Genomic DNA, 21,220 nt, shown 5'->3' on the forward strand with positions numbered 1-21,220 from the left:
TAAAACTAAAACGAACAAGTGACCACTTCCGGAAAGAGGTCTGTGTACTCAAAAATCCCACATGCTGTTTGAAATGGACAATGACGTTTTCGGAAAACTCACAACTGTGTTTTATTTAAATCACGATAAATCCCATTCATGATGCAAAATACATTTTAGAAATGAGTACAGTACTTACATTAGAATTGGCTAATCTGAGGAACTAAACGATAAATCAATTAGACAGGATAAAAACATATTATATGTCAATTAAGAGCACAGCAGGTGGAAAGTTCAGTAATAATTTAAACAACTCACTAAACTATTATTAGAGCATGCCTTTGTTCTCTGGGTTGTTCCTAACGTTCCTGGAAATTAAGTACTCATTTTTATTATTATTGTATTTAAATATAAAAACAATACACACTTTGTAGCACAGTGGTCTCGTGTTCTGCACGTCGTTCACAGTTCTGAAGTCAAGGGTTTGATGACTGCGCTGCTGGTTGCTTGCTGAGTTATGGCGCATGGAATGAAACCCGTCATATAAACCTGACACTGAATTATGTATAGTCTTTTAATTATATGAAGCAAAACATTCATTCAATTCTTTTCTACTTTTTTTTTATCATGAAAATGGTTGATTGATCATCATCTTTGGACTGACATTGGGAATTACTGTTCATTCCCTGGACAGTATTTATTTAGGTCTTCCTCACTTTCTAGATCCTGACCTTGGTTTACTCTGCCGTAGGCAAAATAGAGAAAAATGTCACTTATTCATTTTTATTAAAAATAAAACATCTTGTTTGAGTTCTCTTGAACTCAGTAAATGGCTTGGAAGATCTATGCATTCAGATATTCTCCCCTGCACTGGAATGGCCTCCACAGAGATCCAAAATATGACCTGAAAGGAATTGTACATGAAAGCATTACACACGAAAAAAGAAAAAACACAGTTCACACACATTTTCCATCCAAAACATATGCATAGATGGATTATGGATGGATTTTTTGTCATAAGACATCAAATGTATTGAAAAACTGCACTTACCTTTTTGCTAAGTTGTCTGATTTAACATTTGAATGTAAGGAAGGTAAATGTTTTTGGGTCCAGGAGGAGAAATTGAAATTTTTCCATCCTCCAATATAACATTCTCACCAAACTCACTCAGCTAAAAAAAAAAAAAAAAAGGAAGAAAACAGACTTAGCGACAATATTTATGTGCAAACTATTTGCGTGCGTTCTTGCTTCTACCTGTTTTTGTAAAAGCTTATGAGTCAGATTTTGAAGTTTGCTTTGTGTGCTTTTTAAACTACTGAGACGCAAAGTGGCTCTAATTAGAGTCACGCGGGATCCTGGTGGCATGCGAGTCCGTCCTGACAGAAGGCTCACGGCTTCCTATAAACAAACACAATAGAGTTACAATGGTGCTCATCTACCAGCTATGCATTCATGTTCACATTCTGAATTCAAGTAATTATTTAGCATATGTTTCTAATATTTAATTTCCATTTTGTATACACTACATCAAATGCTTTGTTACCACTACTCTGCTAATCTCTTGTCAGATTTTTTTTCTCTGTTCTCATGATGTGTTGGAGCAGTGCAATCTTACGCCTGTTTGAAGTACAATTTCAAGAATAAACAACCTGCAATAGTGACAAGCCATCGTCTCCCCTGCCTCTTCGTGATTTTAATTGTGAACCTTCGACCAGCAAAAGAGCTTGAGTGTCGACATCTCCCAACTGAGCACAGTCCTCCAGGCTCTGCTTTAACACCTGAGCTGCCTTGTCGTGAAGCTTCCCTTTGAAAGATGTTTTGGAAGTATGAACTACTCACAAAATGTCAGCGATGCAGAGCTTTTGGCTAAACATTTCAGCATAGACCTAAAATGTATTATACCCAATAATTTAATTTGACCTTGCATGCATTTGTGAATGCACACCGGAGCCCTGAATGTGAGACAAAGAAACCACAAAGACAGACCTGGATTAGGAACTGTGACATCGGAAGCCTGCACAAGCACACAACGGAGCAGTGCCACGCGGCAACGTAACCACAGAGCACCGCCGACCCTCTCATTGGCCTCAACTGCTCTGGGGCAGTCGTCATGCTGTATGCAGGGTTCAGTCCCCTGATGGCAGAACAGAACACAAATTGCCACATGCATCCTCGCACATTGAGATCAACCATTCTTGTCACCCCCCCCCCCCCCCGACCCCCACCCTTTCCCCCCAAGGCATTTTTTTTTCAAATATCTAACAGTCATGTGACCTGTTCAGTTTCAGCAAATGGAAGCTCAGAAGTTGGTTTCTTAGGATCCGGTATGGATTCTTTAAAGTCCTGCAGTAGCACCAACGATGAAACTGCCATGTCGGAACTGAGGATGTGCAAATATGAAACGAAATAATTGACATAATATATCAAATGTGAACATCAAATTAACACACGCGCAAAGTGCTTAATACCTTTGTGCAACATGTCCTTGCTGAAGGTAGAGGTTGGTCTTGAGAAGATTTGCCTCTAGTTTCAATTCCATGTTCTCAATTTCACTGTATGATGGACATGGGAGTTTCTCCAATATGAAGTCCAAAAAGATTGTAGCAGCTTCTAGTAGTAAGTACTACAAGAGAAAAGAAAGATGACCGACAAAGACAGGAAATGAAGTGAAGCAAAGGTGAAAAATTCTTACCTTGATATTTTCAAGAGTGAGGTTTTGCTGGAAAGGAAATTCCCTCACTTTTGGCTTTTCCTTCTCTTGGTCCGGCTCTTCAGTGTCCACAGGGAATGGTTCCTGTTCCTCTGGGTCGACTTTATAATCAGTCACTAATCAGATTTGTACATATGAAAAAAAAAAAAAATAGATTGGATGCTGCAATATTCAATGTGAATGATGATACTAGAAGAAAAATAATGACGTTTACAGACCTGGCTCAGGAGGACCCTTTACAGTGCTACTGATGGCCAGGGCGAGTTGAACACGTGCGAGGTTAAATCGGAGATCCAATGCGGATCCATAAAGCATGCTGACCTCTGGAGAAAGCTCACAGCTCACAAGTTCCTCTAAAGCCTAAGACAAAAGTCATATAGATTTGCAAAAACAACTAATGAACTAATGACACAGCGATCAACTACATTTAAATCGAGCAGAGACAATACCTGAATATTTTCCAGGAGGGACTTGTTGTTAAAAAACATCTTCTTTGACTGCTGAACAAACATATTGTATTATCTAATCAAGTTTTATGAAGTTGCACTGTGCAGTCTAAAATCCAATGTGACCAACATGACCCATCTGGCATTCTTAAACTGGCGTTAAAAATCAGTAACATAAAAGGGGGTGTCAGCGCTCTTACTTGGCGAGACTCACGAACGATGTAGCGTCCATTGGGTAGAAGAATCCCCGCCCCTCTCGAGAGCTGTTCTGTCTCTTTTATGGCTTCCGAGAAGAAGCACAGTTCAGTGAGCGCTCGTACCTACAGTAGATATCAACCAAATACATGCAACAAATTCAGAAGAGAAAAATGACAAGTGAGAGCAATCAACATAAAACTTATGCTGACCTTAAGTATTCTGCTTTCAACATTGCGTTGAACGTCTCTGCAAAATGTCCCCACAAAATGTTGATAAAGTGCCAGCATGGGTAGAAGCTGAAATTAAAAACTTTATTCAACACGCTATAATTTTATACTTACTAAATACTGAACATACTTACACGGTACACCTAAATAATTTAATGAGATTATTAGGTTTGCCCCAGTCGTGGAGCAGTGCAATCTAACACCTGGTTGAAGTTCAATTTCAAGAATAAACTGTCATATTTCAAAGGCAGAATTTTGATACAGATCTTATATTGGATCTCATCAGATTATGCAAGTGCAATTCATGTGTAGTATGTTTTACGTATTATTAATTTAATCCCTAGGTGGTATTTGTCCCATTTTTGTCTTTTTTTATGTGTTATAACAAAGAAAAAGTATTTTTTTGTAAACACTAGGAAGCTAAAAATTTCAGCAGATTGTCATAACACGTAGAGGTCCAAAATGGCACAATGTGGAAATGTCTAAATTATTGCAAATTATTTATTTCTTTATAAAATTATTTTTTTTTGTCACATTGACTCCCTTTAGAAATCATAATTTTTTATATACTGTAAACCAGTTATGCATAAAAAATTCTTCGGTTATGATTGTAGACTACTGAGTTTTTCAAGGCTCTAATTTTGCGATATGAAATATTCCAATTTGAATTAAAAAATAAAATAATATATTCATAATTGACTTAGTTATCACACTTCAAGAGCGGAGCACTTTTTGGGCACAAATACCACAAGTTTAGTTAAAAAAAAAAAAAAAAAAAGACCCGTGGGTTAAATGTGTGTTTACCACTTTGTAATAGCTTGCGATGAACAGCCACTGGCAAATGAAGTTCAGGCTGCCGACAGTGACGGCGAGATCGGCCCTGTGGGGTTCTGAGAAAAGGTCGACTCCGGGGAGCAGTTCATCACCGATGCTGTATGAGGCGTACTTGAAGTCATCCGGGGGATGAGCCAAGGAGCAGCACAGCACACACTAGGAACGGTGGGAATCATAGATGTAAAAATGCACTACTCATAATGAGATCGAATGTCAAATCAGCCAATAATTTACCTTGAAAAGGTGAGCTGACAAAAGGCAGCATTTGGTCCTCTGGCTGAAATCTGAAGTTAGAATATATCTACACATATACCACAAATAGATGAAGTGTCAAAGGCCTATCTTGTCGACACATATGAGAAAAAAAAGGATAAGAACCTACTGCGCAATTTTAGCAGTGATCACCGCCGCCTGTAGACATCCCCAAAGGCCAGCCTGTCTCAGAGTATGTTGCGGGGTGCCGCCCCCAAATGACACCCAATCCCATTTATCTATCACCCCTGAGCTGTGTAAGGCAGCATCAACAGCTTTAGTCCAGCAAGAGTGTGCCAACCTACATGTAAAAAAAACGGGGGGGGGGGGTAAACATCCAGGACAATAATGAAAAGCTGAGTTCCTCTTAGTTTTGACAGTGTAATTACATAGAAAAGGCTTATAATAGAAGACTTGTTTCAGCATGCACACATTCACAGACCGGGGAGAAAATAGATTTCCCACCGTGTGTTTAAATCGTAGAAATGCAGGTTTCCCATTTCATGCAGGGCAAACACGCTGAGGGATTCTTGGTTGTTGGACTGGAGATATTCTGTAAGGAATGAAAATAAATAGTTCACAAATTGTTAAGTTACCTGAAAACACACTTGTCAGTCATGCATTTTTGTGCTCTTACTTGTGGCTGCAAAGTACGTAGAGATGATTCTGGACATGTAGTCGGGGCTGACGGGGAGATTGTAGAGCGTGTCCGGAGTGATGTGGTCTTTATTAATCAGGTCCCATGGTTGGATGTTTGGTGTGGTGATAAGTATAGGATTGAAGTCAATCAAGTCTGACGCAAACTCGCAGCACTGCTCAGTTTCAAAACCCGGTTGCGAATGGGCCAATAGCAGCAGCAGTAATGATCTGCTATAGCGGAACACTTGAAGACAATGCGGTATTCTTTCAATAGCTTGCCGGTAATAGTGCAGTGTGTTGGCCACATCCAGAGGAACACACACAAGGGACTGAGAGCGCTTCATTTCTGCATCTTAACGACACATAGAAAACGTTACTAAAACAATCAAAACACATGCGTAGGTACAGTTGGCATTCCAACCTATGAGTTCGGTATCTTCATTCGGCGTCAACTTCACAGAGCTTGATGACTGGTTAGCAGATTGGCGGATCCACCCACTGAACAGCTGACACCCAGCGTAACTATTGTATGTTACCTGAAACATAAAGGCGAGAATTGGATGCTTTTAACCCGATAAAGTCTGAACCATGAGAGAAAATTCGGATACTTTGTAAATAGAGTATTTATTGGTCCTTTTGAACTAACCATTTTTATTTTGGGGGGGGGGGGGGGGGGTCAACTTCCACATATTACTTTTGATTAGTGTCATATTTGATACATCCGGTCACAATGCTTTGAATTTGCACATTTATAACTGTCAAAAATCTAATAATAAACAGACAGAGCAAACATATTAGTCTTTCCAAAATCAAAAAGGACATTTCCCATTATTAATAAGTATTGGCCCGGACTGGGACTCATTTTCAGCCCTGGAGTTTCGTGGCTCAGACCAGCCCACTTTAGTTTACAGTCTTTTAATGACGATGTATATTTCTATATGTATTCATGTATCAATCTAAAATAGATTAAACATTTGAATAAGTAACCAACATCAATAGTTATGTTGTATATGATCCAAAATTAAATAACTTAATAGATCACAATAAGTATATGGGAACAATTATGAAAACATAAAGTCAAGAGAGCAAAATAAATTTAATTGACCACCATATTTTCTAAACATTAAGCCTAAATAGGGAGGAGAGAGAGAGAGAGAGAGAGCTCAAAATGTCTTGTATTTAATATGATACTTTTGGCGTTATAGGGATAAATAAAGTTGTCATATCCTGAATGATGATGCTCAAACATGTTTGTTTGCTTTTTTTACCTCCTTGCCAGTGACCCACTGAGTCTTGACATGGTGTGGCTGTGGGACTTTAGACCCTCCGTTAGTACAGATCCTTTCAAGGAGTTTCCTCTGGGCGAGGACCAACAGGGGAGTCACTGTCAAGGCATATCGTTCCCTAGGATGACATCGACAATAATACATTAACTTGTTCACTGCCAGCCCAGTGAAAATGGATCTTTGACGTGTATAGCCGTCAATGGCGCTGAATGACAGGAAAGATGAAACGATAGAAACACACCTGAGTATGATGCACATTTGTCGACATAAAATGTATTGTACTTTTGTTCAGCACATTTTTTCAACTCAACTCTTCTCGTGGTGTGCTTAAATTGAGCTTAATAACATTTACCGGGTGTACGAGTTGAAAATCAGGGCAAAGTGTGCCAGGCGTTCCCATTTGCCGCTGTCATGGAGCAGCTCCAGAGTACGCAACACCAGACTCTGCACAAAACGCATGTCCACTTGGGTGCAGTCATCCAGCGGGGCGGAGAAACACAGACTGAACTCTTGCTCTTCTTCAGTCACGCTGTCGTACAAATGCCACAGCTGGAGGTGGCAACCAAAAATAGATGAAACTTCAGTATTGTTTGCTGTTTAGAACATATGCAACATGTACTGTATGGGACACTTACTCCGAGTCTGCTTAGCATGTCCATGATAAGATCTGTTGCGAGCACTAGCAAAGGGGTTAATGTGTTTTGCAACTCATGTGATGTAAGCAGGAAGGGAGGTTGAGTCTGACAAACTTTGTCTACTAATGTAAAAAGTCTGTTGCTTTCTTCCCACACAGTGTGACAGACTTTCTGCAAATTTGTCCAGTGGCCTCCGCGGTGGGCCAATACCTGAAAAAGGGGGAGAATGCAATACATACCACTAAAAAAATTGTAACATTATGTGACTGCAATTTTTAATTTTGTACTGTTCAACAGTACATGGTCAGCTTGCAAACTAAATTATGTTGCTAAGTAAAGTTCACTCATTAAACATTTGTTTTTGTGTGTCCTGATTCCTTCTTTCGTCTGAACCACTAGACTTTTGAGTTAATAGAGCCATTTTACTTTCTAAAATCGGTTACTTTAAAACGTATTTATTCATTATTTTACATACTGTAAATGATAAAACACTAACGTATTTTAATTGCATAATTATTTATATTTAATTGTAAATAATGAAAGTAAAATGAGCAAGCCTTACAGTTAATAATTTCACATCAAATAAAATATAAAAAAAATTAAAAAATGAGCATTTATTTTTATGTCATTAAAATAAATACTTTGACATAAAATACAAATATATTTATAAAATAACCAATTACATATTGGTTTATTTTATTGAATAGTTGGTTAATTGGTTTTCATAAGCTAACTATAAATAATACAATTTAACAATAAACATTTTATTGTTAAAATGAACAATTCTGTATGGTATGCAAATTAGTAAAATAATAATAAATAAATAAAGATTTTATTGAATAGTAGTACAGTTCAAATTAAATTCATATTAAATGATGAGAATAATTATATATTAATTTACTTTACACATTTATATTGTATAAAAAAAAAACGGCCTGGCCCATATTTTAAAAATCAAATCCTTGCTCATCCCTGGTCAATGTTAACAAACTGTACCATGGCCCTTCGTAGATGCAAAACCGCTTTCTCCAGCGAGTCCAACGGCATGGATTTCGGCACGTCTGGCTTTTGCGAGTGTTCTTCCATCTCCTCGCCACTCTCCACACTGTCAGTACTATCCTCTAGTGGAAAGAAGCAAAAGTAATGTTTTCTCTATTTCAATTCGTTTTTCATTGTCTTCAACATCTTACCCACCTTGTTTATCGCAATCTTTGCTCGAAGTTTCATCTGACAGATCAGGCCGTGGCAAGTCTTTCTCGGAAGTCACTTCGCATATGGTGGATAGCTGTTCCTGTAAGTTCCTCTTCAACAGCACACCAGAGTTGGCCAGAAAGAAGATGGAGAGATTCAAGTGACTGTACCTGAAACATAAACGACATCATTCAGTCTGTACTGCGGCACAGTCCAATGAGAGGGCTGGATTTTGGTATGTTGGGGCTACGGGAAGTAAATGGCATGATGCTCAATGAGCTACGTTTGAACCTGGATTGCGGCGACTCTTCATGCAATGGCTGCAGGCCCTGTTCGAATAGCGTGAGATGTGCCCGCCCGATGCTGTAATTGATCTGACACCTCCACACTCTTTCCTCGGAGCACCTCCTTCTCAGCTGGAGCCGCCTGGAGTGTCGCTCCACGACGGTATTCATCGAGGACAGCAGCCTCTCGACAGCCTTCAGCTCCCTGTGCAATAAGAGCGCGCCATTGGGATGACATCGCTGCGATTTACACGTCGAACGCACGTCGCCTACCTGACAGTCCTCGCCGTCAGAAGCGCGCCGCGTCGAAGCTTCTTCCGTTTCTTTGGAGCCTTTTTTGTGGTCTTCTGTAATAAAAGACCGTTGCGATCATATTATGAAGCCACGCGCAATTGTAAGCCCGATGTGTACTACCTGCGATGTTTGACTTTCTGTCGCAGAGTTCTCATTGGTTTCTTTATCACACGGCGTGTTTCTCTCCGAACATTTGGTGGACATGATCATTTCGTCATCTCGCCTATAAAAACACAGCCATTTGCAAACTGTTATTATGTCTGTCAACCGTAGGCAAAATCTCGATCATTTATTGTAAAGTCAAGAACCAAAAAGCAGAAATAATGAACCCGTATACCTGGCGAGAAATCCAAATATGGTTTTACCCCATTGTAAAACAAGATCCAGCTGTCCTTCTTCTAAGGCTCTCTGAAGTAATAGCGCCGAAATCTCCACAAAATTCGGATGGCTGCCGAGCTGCATCACTATGACGAAATAGTCACGCAAATAGGAATTGTTGATTTGAAACTTAATACGATACATGTTACTTACCAATTCGATAAGCATGCTGTAGGGTGCTTGTGAAGATCCGCTCACGCAACGTGGCTGTGTCCTCAGAACCACTCAGTGAGGGGGAACTCTCTGTGGAAAGATATATAGTGGGCATCTGATTATTGTAGAAAATGAGCAATTTCATATTCTTGCGATATGCAATGTTATGTGCTTGTGTTTTTGGTTTTTAGAATTGAGCTAAATGTGTTCCGTAGCTGATCATTTGGGCTCATTAAAAAGTGCAAAAATACAATGGAACCTCCGAAATCAAATGTCACAAAAATGTCGTTTAGAATGGAAACAACATTTTTGGGAATTAGCGTCTCAAAAGTAGGGATGTTCAATACCACTTTTTTTTTCCCAGAACGATACGAGTACGAGTACGAGTACTCAACTGTTGACTAGTCTTCTTCTTCGTTTGGAGTGAATTTTCACATGTGAGCATTTATTATTTAGCCAATTGACCAGGTTCTCATCAATAGCTGTCAGAACATGAACCCCATCTGGATGTCGGCACGTGGGGCAAGATGTTATCACATGATCTGCCTGTTGACTAGTCAAAGATACCGATACCAAATACCGATACCACTAGTAATTTTGATACAGTGAAACTTCCAAAAATAAACAATGACAGCTCATTTTGAAGAAAGGCCTAAATATCCAAATATGTCAATTTTCCTTAAAATTAATGAGCATTGTATATTCTTTTAATTTCTAGTTTCTGATTTTAAAACCGCAACAAGTGGAGCACTGATACCTTGAAATAAGGCCGTGTACAACTTGTTTGTTCAACTTTGGAAGTTCAACTGTAATACTTTAAAAAAAAATAGCTTATTACCTATCATCACTGTGTCGGGATCTGCTTCAGCTGTGATGACTTCCTTGAACTTCAAAAATATTGCCTTCAGTTGAACACATTTTTTCATTTCTTTCTTCACTGCAGTCGGATCATCTATCTTTGACTATGAACACGCACACAAAAACACAAGAAATGATAAAAAAATTGAAGCCTAAATAGATCTTGATTACATATCGTTTTTTGGGGGGGGGGGGGGGGGTAGCACTCATCTTTACCGACACACGCTTGCAAGCAAGTCTAATGAAGCGCTCCTGAGCATCAAAGACGTCTTGGAGAAGAACACGACCGCACTCGATCACCACGGAGGCCTTCCGATGCTCCTTTAGTGCCCACAAGGCCTGCCGATGGAGGATAATTACTGACAAATAAAGTTCCAATATCCAGATGTAAAAACTGCTCGCATTTCTCGGGGACTTGCATGCATACTTTGGACAGATAGTTGGTGATGCAGGCAATCATGTGCATAAGGGTCTCCACTGTGTTTTTGGACCATTTTTGTTTGAGGTGAGATTCATTCTCTTTTAGAACATTCAAAGATTTGGTCAGCAACTAAAAAAAGAAACACAATACAAATTTGGTTGGAAAAAATATTCCACTATGGGGGGAAAAGTTATTCATGATATTTTACCTTTACTGCAAGATCGCAAGGGATCTGATGGAAGATGAATGGAACCAAGAGGCCGTAACAGCTTATTACAGCTTGAACGGCGGAACTGCTGTCATTTAGCCACATTGCCAAGTCCATGGCGACCAGCAATCGTTCACATTCAGCGAGTCTGGCTTCCTGTATAAACAACGCATACGTGCAAATGTTGTTGACATAAATCCATTTCAAAAGGATACACGTTGGGAAGTGATTTCTTATGCTGGAGTCAAAGACTCCACCTGTTTCCAGACAAAGAGTCCACAGATGTTGTCTGTGTCGCGGAGCAGTGAGTGCTGCTGAATGTTGATGTCCGTCTCAATGAAGATGGACGTGAGGAAGAGCTGACACAGCAGCGGAGACGAGCATTGCAGATACTTCATGTTCAGCCTTTAAAGACAATGAGAGTAGATTGAGATGAGCAAAGGAGCACATTTCTGTTGGATTGAGGTACAAGCTAACTCACGCCGTTGAAGCAAGTCCATCTTGTGTTTTGTTGGGCCCACCGTCAGGAAGAGTGAAATGGTTCCATAATTCCTTGCACGCTTTCTTTGCGATGTCAAATTGTTTGGTTTGAAATGCCACCTGAGAACAGACCCCCCCCCCAAAAAAAGTTACCTTCCTAACACAATATTTGTTGAAATGTGCAAAACCACAGGAAAAGAAAGTGCTGGGTTGGGGTGGGTGGCGGGGGTGGATGGGGGGCGGGGGGTCGTGGGGGGTGCGGGGGTTGGGGGCCGGTGGGGTGCCTGGTGGGCCTGCAGTGCCCCGTCCTGCTGCGTTGGGCCGGGGGCGCGGGCCGTGTTGGGGCGGGGGGCGCTCCTGCTCCTGGGTTTGCTCTCCGGCCGGTGGCCCTGGCGGGGCCCGGGGGTCGTCCTTTGGCGCTGCCGCGGCCTGGGGGGCCCTGAGGTGTTGCGCTTGCTCTGTTCCGGCGGGGGTCGACGGCTCCCCTCTTTGGTGGAGATTTTCATGCATGCCAGATCCACCACACCAGCATCTACCGAAACTCAGACACAATCTGTTTCCTCCTCAGGTCATTGAATCGGTGGAGGCTGCCTGGTGTCTGCGGATCTCACGCGGCTTCGTCTGTCCTTCCTTCCTTTTCTCGGTCTCTCCTTTGGTCTCTTGAGGCCTCCCTGATTTTATGTTTTTTGGATTTGTTGGGGTCTGGATGTTTCTTGGGCTGGGGAGGAGTTCTGGTGGGGGGTGTCTGGTCGGTGCTGGATTTCACCTTCCTTGGTTTTCTTTGGTCCCCTCGGGTCTCCTGGTGTTCGGTTTAGGTGAACGGTATGAGATTTTTTCTAATAGGTTTTCTGGTGAGCTAACAAATACACGCACGCACGCACGCACGCACGCACGCACGTACGCACGCACATACACATACTCACCCACACACACACACACACAAAAAAAAAATATATATATATATATATATATATATATATATATATATAAAAAAAATGAGCAATGATGATGACATTTCCGAATGAACAATACTGAGCTCTTAAAAAAAAAAGAAAAAAAAAAAGAAAAAAAAAAAGGGAAAGAAAGTGCACCTGTGCCAAGTGAGCCCACGAGGAAAGCAGTGACTGCGGCATGGAAGTCATTAGCGGGAAGGTTGACGCTCCAATGGCATTGCCCAGCAACTTCCCTTGGCAGGTGTACGCTGCTATGGCGAAAACATATGTCTGGTTGGCTTCCAGCCTCTCCGCCTTCAGCTGCCATTCACCACATACTGCCGGTACCTGCAAACAGTTCATCATTTTTTTAGCATGGGTTCTTTAGATGACCACATTTGGATAAGCGGCACACCAAATTTCCAGTTCCCGCCAGGCTGCAGTCTCCAAGGCGGACTTTCAAGTCGAGGCCCTCCGCTGCACGTCCACACAGTTGGTACCAGCACACCTTTGGGGTATGCGGGAAATGAATTGTGACACATTTTGCTGTTCATGCACTTGAGGGAGAGGAAGCCTTACTTGTTCCTCCATGTGATAGGGGGCGGGGGCAAAGGTCAAGGAGCGCTTGGTGCGTGAGATCAAGACAGGACGGGGTGGTGGGATCTCCTTCTCCTCCTTCATTAGTTTGCCTTTATTTTCGAGTGCAAACTTTGGGTTGTTGGCAATATAGAGTTTTCTTTCTTCTATTGCTGCCTTCTCTATTAAAATGCAGGCTTCCTGGTGAAAGTGATATGATTTGTTGGATATTTGTAAATGTCAGTAAGCAGCGTGAGACGAATACACTACTCACAAAAAGTTAAGGATATTGGAGTGAAATTTCAGGATCAACTTAAAACGCACTACAACCTTAACACGTGAACTACTTGGACCGACTGTTTAGTGACTTTTACACTACTTGCTGTTCATTGGCAAGGAGCTAAATGGCAAAACTGACATATGTCATTTTTGACCGAAGAACATCCACTCAATAAAGTCGACCTGCAAAGATTAGAGTGGATTTTAGGTTGATCCTGAAATTTCACGCACAATCCAAATATCCTTAAACGTACATTTTGTGAGCACAGTAGTCTATAAATATTTTTTTGTATACAACCTCTAGTAGACTCTTGGTTACACTGGACTCATTTGACTTCTTTCCATCATACAACAGCAAAGACTTCTGTATCAGGAAAAGCGCTTTCGATACTTTGTTCTTCTTGATCTTGTCCACGAGAGCAGATTCCGTCACTGAAGACATCAAGCAGTAAAAGCATCTGCCAAATGCAATAGTTCTTCAGCAACGCAGCAAATGAAGCTCACCTGCATTTAACTGCATTAACTTGAGAGATGCTCGGTGGTAGATGATGTCCAGTTCAAGCAGAACATCTATGGCCAGCATGGATGTATGCGTCGACTGGCTGGATCGATCCCTTTTAACGTCTGATTCGATTTCTTCCTTTTGCTTCTCGCTTATTTCAGTCTCTCCGTTTCCATCTTCCCTCTTGGAAGAGAACGAGAGGACAATCACAGCACCCAAACGTGAAACTTTTGCCAAACGAATACAGGAGTTCTCCTATACAATACGTGCCAGCAGGTATGTAATGTCAGGTGGAGCTGAGCCATCTTGGGGCATGAGTGTGACTATGCGCTTGACCAGAGCCTCGAACCCCTTCTCAACCACCATGCACACTTGCTGAAGAAGCTCCGGACGTGAGCCCTGCAAACAACAACACAATCTTGCATTGAGCTTACATTTAATATTACGACTATTGATGCTATGCAAAAGGCAATTCGGTACCTTAAGCAGAGTGAAGCAGTATTTCTTGTCACTGCCAACTTTGACTTTAGGTGTTACTGCGGAGAACAAAAATGGGTTTTAGAAATCAAAACATTCGCTAAATGTATAAAACGACATCGCCGTGCTATTCAGGGATCACACTGCTTACTGCGATCGGCCGCATTCTCCAGCAGCAAGACCAAGCTGTGGATCATCTCTGCTGTCTTTATGCAGTCAATCGTTGCCAGGTCACAAGCAAAGGCCACCTCACACTGCAGGAACAGGCACCACGCCCACTGCATGGGCACAAGTATGAAGTAGGAAAATCAACTATTATGGCAATGGAATGGATCTTTATTGTCATTGCAAAAGACAAAGCAAGTACAGAGCAATGAAATGGACTTAACCCGTGCAAGAAACATGAAAAACAACGATCAATAGCAGGGGTGGGCACACTCGGTCCTCGAGGGCCGGAGTCCTGCATGTTTTGGATGTTTCCCTTTTCCAATACAAGCTGATTCCAATCGACAGGTTCGTTATCAGGGTTATGCAGAGCTTGCTGATGAGCTGATCATATATCAGCTGTGTTGGAGAAAGGAAACATCTAAAACCTGTAGGACTCCGGCCCTTGAGGACAGAGTGTGCCCACCCCTGCTCAATAGAATAGACAGGACTCGGTGCTCCCGAAAAAGCGCCCTCGGTGGTGAAAAATAACACTTTAAACTATGGGTGTCAGGTGATTTTATGATCAAAGTGAGGGGGGTTTAAATAGAAATATGGCTGCATCTTTTAGTCATTGATACAGTAATTTCATAATAATTCATAAAATGGAGTTAGAATTAAAAAGATGTACTGTACTGTAAAAAACGAGTGTGATCTTGAGGTCATTTTCTGCCACTAGATGGCATAATTGCATTTTTATTTTCATATTAAGAGCCATCTAATCTTTAAGATGAAGTCACTTGTAAAATTCTGCACATTTTTAAAATTGTAACATACAACTTGACCCCAGTCTCCACAAACAAGTGCATTATTATTCAATTTATTACTTTTAAATTTTGACGTGGACGTGTCTGCTGTGTTGCGACTGGAATTCCCGCAGTACAGCATTTCCAAGTATAGGGTGGTCATTAATCGCGCGTTAAAAAACTGAATGGAGTTACAGCAACTTTAAATGAACTCCAAATGAACCCACAAATTTTGACACCCGACTTTAAACACACTCTCGCTGTTAATGTTTTACCTTATCATGGTCCTGTGTGTATTCTGGGTTTTTTATCTGATCCATCTGTATCACCAGCTTCAGCTTCCCCCAGAGAAAGAGCAAAACATCCCAAACGAGTTCTACTTCCGGCTTCGCCTCCTACAAAACAACACATGCATACATACGTGATCTTTTGCGGAACGAATAGGAAATCCTCCATCCCCTCATATACAACTCACAGCGACAGAATCACAAACGGCCTTGTGCAGAGTCTCCGTCAGGCCGAGGATGGCATCGAGTGACCCTCTGTATCTGTCTGTAGAAAATATTGATGAGCAAAAGCAGGTTTGGCATAAAAACGTCATTTGGCTTTTGATTTTTTTAAATGGGAGGCATAAGTTTTGTGAGTGATCGTCAGATCATGCGCCGCAAAAAATGATGCAGTTAGACAATTAGTATTTACTAGTGATGGGCAATTGAAGCTTCATGAAGCACTTGTGATATTTTTTGACTCCCCTAGATGGTGCTCTTGGTTTAAATATAAAGGCAAAGGAAATTGATTACATTTCCACTGCATTTTTCAACCAAGAGTGGCATCTAGAGGAGTCAAAAAATATTACAAGTGCTTCATGAAGCTTCATTTTCCCATCACTAGTATTTACTACAAATAATGTTTTTTGTTTATCCGTCTGCCAGCAACAGGGCCGAGCCACCAAATAAACACAAACGGATTTTTGTAGGACACTTTGCTTGAGTATAAAATGTAATTTACAGTTAATTTGATCATACATTTACGCATTTTATTCCCTTGGGCACCAATTCTGTGAATTTGTGTGAAATGGTCTGTACCGGTACATGTTTTTTTGTGTTCTATGTAATATTCTCCTTGGCTAATTAAATATAAGAAAACATTGCTTTAGACAATCACTTCTACTACCAGCGACGTCCTCTCTAAGGCGCCTTCTGTGGGAGGATTTCAGAGCGGTGAAACCATTGATCAAGGTAAGCTCGTATTCTGCCTTCCTGAATGCGGGACCTTCCACAACCTGACATAAACACACGGCGTCCATTAAAACATGCGGTCACAGCGAGATTTTCCTCGACTTTTCTACAAAACTGGACAAAGCAAAGAGCTCACAGACAAAATCTCCAGCATCAGTCGTGAATTTTCAATGAAAACGTCTGGTTGCTTGTACTGAATCATCATCTTGATGAACCTGACGGCGGAAGCGATGGGAACTTTGTGTTCTCCTGTCGTAAAAACAAGACACGACGGAACAGTCACAAAACAATTCGCTGGCTGCTAAACATGTATGAAAATGGAGAAAGAAAGAGAAATGCCGCTGACTTACCTGCAATGGCTAATTCAATCATAGTTGATGTTGTGGACAGCGCACTAAGAGGTACGCAGTGCTGTTCTTGACGTTTCTGCTCACTCGTACTCGCCACTCCTTGATATAAAACACACAGACATTCCAATTTGAATCTCACCAGTAACATTTTCTCTTTTTAATTATTTTTAACCTACCAGATAATATACTGATACCAGAGGCAAAGAGCTCCAGGACCACCTCCTGCAGCTCGAGTTCTTCCGGCAGCCTTGCCTGCAACGGGCGCAGGGAGCTGTCCCAAAGTGCTTCACAGATGCCCAAAAACTGGGATGCGCTACTGTCAAAAAGGCCCATCAGCATTCGCTCTGTGGCATTACGAGGCCACGGTATCTACGGCACATTCAGACTATATTAAAAAAAGGATCATGACAAACAGCTTTGCAGATTTGTTGTTCCCAGGGTGAAATAGCGACAATATATATATATATATATATATATATATTTTTTTTTAAGTTCCCAGAAGCAACTAGAGTTGCAAAATTCCAGGAATGTTTTAGGTTGGAAACCTGCCATGGGAATGAATAGGGGAGGGGGGCGTGGGGGGGTGCAGCAGCAATGCAACCTATCAATTCAACATTGACTTTTCGACTAAATACTGAATTCCAATTCTTTTCTTTACATTTGGAAAGTCCTTTGGAGTAGTTTTGCTCTTGATTGTAATCATGTGTTTAGGCTTCCTCCTGGTCTCGAACACGGCCCGCTTGAACATCATGACAGCCAGCTGGAAGAAAAATAAACATCTAAAGCATTAACAGTCAATTATAATTTAGATTTCAATTTAAAAATCTTAATTTAACTTTCAGAAAGAAAGACGACGGCAAAGCAACAAGCAAAGGTATAGATGAAGATTTGCCTTTCTTGACCTTGGTATGTTTTCCACTGACATTGAAGCAAATTTTAGCAAAGACAAATGACGGAACGAAATATTAAAGTATTCTAATGCCTTAATGGAGGCTTCTCTGAAGGCCATTTGAGTCTCTTTGTTCGTGGGACCACCATTCTCCTTATCCTTCTCCTGCTCTGCAAGGTCGTTGATTTTTCCAAGCGCTCTCCTGGCAAATTCCTAGAAGCATTCAAAAACGCAGAAATATACAATTAAAAGATTTCCTTTTGATTCAATATAAGCACGAATGAAGCTGGTTGAGGTTGGTCCAAGTTCGTTATCTTTGTTGGTGAACAGCTGCGACGAGTGAGTTTCACCTCTGCGTGGAGGGAAGCCTGGTTGTCATAGTAACAGTGACAGACAGCACAGTAGAGTTTGACAAGCCACGGCAGATGTTTAACAGTCATGACGGGCATGGTCGACTCTAAAGTCAGGCTTGCCCACAGGAGGTACTCCAATGCCTAGAAGGGATTACAAAAAGGAAAAAAGTGAATCAAATAACATGCTGCTTTATGTGAAAAGGAGAGTTTTAGGTTTGACGCCGTATGTTACGCAGCATACCTTTGCACTGTGATTCAATGCCATCAGGTAGCTACACATTTTGAAGATGTGCGTTGTACCTAGAAAGGGCGAGTATTGGAAAGAAAATATCAGCTTTTTGGCCGCATCAAATGTATTTACTGAGCAAAAGAGAAAATGAGTCGACCATTATAAATTATCCAGCAACGGTGCTTGTTCTGCTGTAAAGCCTGCATCATTATCCTGATGAAGTTCAGCACATGCAGCAGTTTCAAAAGCCCCTTCTGGCTGAGGACCATGGGCCTTTTCTCCAACTCAAATATGCACAGCGCACAGCCCAGCATTGAACGGACCTAAACAGACACACAGACCAGGAGCCAAAAATAAGACCGATTCAGCAATAACACGACACAGCAACACTTCGAGTGGCAAAATACCTTCATAATGAAGACATCTTGGTCTGTGTCAAAACCTTCAGGAAAGAAGCAGCCAGTGAAGTGGTCCACATCTGTAATGTCAGTTATACTGGTTGAGCAGAACTGAAGCAGGTGCAGACTGTAGCCTTGCGATAGAGCCGTCTGGTACAACTGTACGGAGAAGAGACAAATAAATAAATAAATAAATAACAAATGACTCAATACACAAAGGCAATATGGCAATTACCTTTAATCCAGTGAGAAAATCTCCGATCTGTAACATGCGCTCCTGGTACAGTTTGAAAGGCAGGCGTGGTTTGAAGTTTCGCCAGATCTCTGCCAACATTGTAACCCTGCCAATGTTATTAACACAAAACACTCAATAACATAATGTCAGCGACAGCAGGGCACCTCATTATGACAGTTTCACTCCATCAGTTACGTTTCACAAGTGTAACTCCCCCTTGCCCACAATACAAGTTGTCATTTATTGGGAACTTCAGAAACATAAGAGTACATGACCTAAAATAAACCCTCAAAGCATACAATGTACTCAAATGTATTCATTTTATTTTTTATTTTACTGAGATACAACATGGTCCATAACCCCAACATGTAACTATCTACCAAAACCAAGTGTTTTGTTTATAATAATCTGTTGAGAGTAAGCTAAAACAAAGTTCTAAAACATATTGTGTATAATTTAAAAAACAAACAAACAAAAACGTCGTGCTATTTACCTAGCTCAATAAAGCGCACAAAATTTAGAAGTTAGCTAGCTTACCCTTTAGCATAAGCGACGTTGTCCTGGCAGGTGGACGACGCCGCTCGTTTCATTACTGTCATAAACGAGTTAATGTCTCGCTCAAAAGATACAATGACCGGGTTTCTTTTGTCAACTTTGCCATAATAGGTCGCTGGTAAATTCATCGAGGCCATAATAGTATTTTTAACCCATCAACGAGCGTGAGAGGGGAGATGCATATCACCATGGTAACGACGCTAAATAAAACAAACTGTCAGTGATGCGTTAAGGTATTCACAAAAAGTCGGAATTTGCAGACTTATATTGTCGTGGTATATTTGTGGAGATACAACTACAATCATAATGCAGCGATGTGAATACAGCACGTGACGAGTATTTACACACGTTAGTTTTTTGTTTGATTACCTTTGTCGACATAAATTGGGACTATCATGCACGTGTCTTTTAGGATCCTTTTAAAGCATTGTAAACTTGTATGTGTGTATTTGTGGGGGATTATCTTTGTTTTTCAACGCGGACATATGTTTTTTTCGCCATGACTCCAATGTACATTTTAAATTGGTCCCATTGTTGGAATCTATTTAAGTCAACTTCAATAATAATATTGTTAAAACAAAATAAAAATGAAACATGTAAAAATTAATAAAATAAAATAAAAAATTTATCATTCATTTGGGATACAATAAAACAAGTGTTTTGCTTGTACTATCAGTCCCTTCCTGAGCACTACCTATTTACCTTGAAGCATCACACGAATTGGTAACTATTTTATTTAGTTTACTACTCCTGCAATTAATTAATATAGCCTGAATAAAAGTGAATCGATCTAAGCCGAGAAGTGGGTCAATTTAGTTGGGTGTCCCAAAAGTCACCTTAAACTTCCCCTTTCTCTATTTCATTTCAGGTATCATTGGGATGGACGTGAGACCATCAACATACTAACAGCCTAAAGTACACAATTGCCCATGGCTTGACAACTGACATTGCAAAATCACCAACTGGCAAGAAGTTGTTCTGCCTCCGACTGCAGTTCAAAGCCAGTTTGAGAAGCATTTAATTGGGCAATTTACACAATCCATGCAAAATGTAATCTCAAATGATGAGACCTGAATCGAAGAAGCAATAAAATAAGTGTATAGTGACTTTTGGGACACCCTGTATTGAAATCTTATGTATGGAACATACAGGATTGTAGATTTCAGATTATACACCAACTGCACTTACATTTACAATATGATTTTCTTAGATGATCTTCTGAGGAAGTTCCTCCTAACAAGATTAATTGAGAAAAAGACTACTCAAATGTTTCATAACTCAACAAATATGATGACCAAGGATGGCTTGACACACGGAGACGCCGGCCCAAATTTGTAGAGGACTTCATATTTGACATCTGAGCTCACAGCAAGCCGACACGCGTTTTTGGCTGCCACCTAATGCAGCGCCGTACAAACTCATCATTTCCCATTCAAGCCGCACATCCACTTGGCTCGCCGGCCTAAAGCTTCTGGCACTCGCAGGCCAGCAGGGCTAATGCTCTGGCAGCTCGGCCTCATCCAAACACGTGCGCAGGGATCCAGACGGGGGCATTTCCTGGGTAGAGAACATAGGCAGCATCAGCAGTATTCCCAGCCAATGTCACCTCATGACCGCAGAGAGACGCTGAGAGGGAGAGGGAAAGATAGAGGGAGGGAGAGACGGCCAGCCGACCGTTGGGGAGACCAAACAATGAGGCCGACGGTGGGACAAACAGTTGACATCATTGTTCCAGAAAGATCAGCCTGTTGGCAGGGTCACCGCGCAAGTGGGCTGTTATGGC

General features: G+C 41.1%; 1 protein-coding gene across 3 annotated transcripts; it reads right to left on the reverse strand.

Moving 5' to 3' along the window:
- Nucleotides 1-98: 98 nt before the first annotated feature.
- cfap54 (cilia and flagella associated 54) lies at nucleotides 99-19,622 on the reverse strand. Of its 3 annotated transcripts, none has more exons than XM_086098694.1 (56): nucleotides 19,420-19,622; nucleotides 18,883-18,988; nucleotides 18,657-18,806; nucleotides 18,407-18,572; nucleotides 18,262-18,320; nucleotides 18,018-18,161; nucleotides 17,761-17,880; nucleotides 17,437-17,538; nucleotides 16,955-17,147; nucleotides 16,779-16,877; nucleotides 16,565-16,677; nucleotides 16,364-16,472; nucleotides 15,666-15,742; nucleotides 15,466-15,585; nucleotides 14,392-14,518; nucleotides 14,244-14,299; nucleotides 14,034-14,162; nucleotides 13,766-13,946; nucleotides 13,560-13,693; nucleotides 12,986-13,183; nucleotides 12,822-12,914; nucleotides 12,566-12,754; nucleotides 11,476-11,594; nucleotides 11,252-11,399; nucleotides 10,995-11,150; nucleotides 10,793-10,915; nucleotides 10,582-10,704; nucleotides 10,346-10,469; nucleotides 9,508-9,597; nucleotides 9,314-9,440; nucleotides 9,097-9,199; nucleotides 8,956-9,029; nucleotides 8,690-8,887; nucleotides 8,402-8,568; nucleotides 8,204-8,328; nucleotides 7,208-7,417; nucleotides 6,925-7,121; nucleotides 6,555-6,690; nucleotides 5,708-5,822; nucleotides 5,285-5,638; nucleotides 5,113-5,200; nucleotides 4,778-4,948; nucleotides 4,630-4,696; nucleotides 4,366-4,551; nucleotides 3,544-3,630; nucleotides 3,337-3,456; nucleotides 3,140-3,187; nucleotides 2,909-3,050; nucleotides 2,673-2,806; nucleotides 2,449-2,603; nucleotides 2,255-2,360; nucleotides 1,967-2,114; nucleotides 1,630-1,784; nucleotides 1,235-1,378; nucleotides 1,031-1,151; nucleotides 99-883 (listed from the first exon to the last, which is right to left on the reverse strand). In XM_086098694.1, the coding sequence occupies exons 1-55, from the start codon at nucleotides 19,572-19,574 to the stop codon at nucleotides 1,038-1,040; spliced, it is 7,374 nt and encodes a 2,457-aa protein (XP_085954820.1). In that variant the 5' UTR covers nucleotides 19,575-19,622; the 3' UTR covers nucleotides 99-883; nucleotides 1,031-1,037. The 3 variants fall into 3 exon arrangements, with proteins under 3 accessions (XP_085954820.1, XP_085954819.1, XP_085954818.1); XM_086098693.1 differs by having other exon boundaries at nucleotides 16,355-16,472; XM_086098692.1 differs by having other exon boundaries at nucleotides 3,140-3,190; nucleotides 16,355-16,472.
- Between the last annotated feature and the right edge of the window lie 1,598 nt (nucleotides 19,623-21,220).

This window comes from Leptonotus elevatus, chromosome 16 (assembly GCF_054856555.1).
Source record: "Leptonotus elevatus isolate MCC_2025b chromosome 16, RoL_Lele_1.0, whole genome shotgun sequence".
NCBI lineage: Eukaryota > Metazoa > Chordata > Actinopteri > Syngnathiformes > Syngnathidae > Leptonotus > Leptonotus elevatus.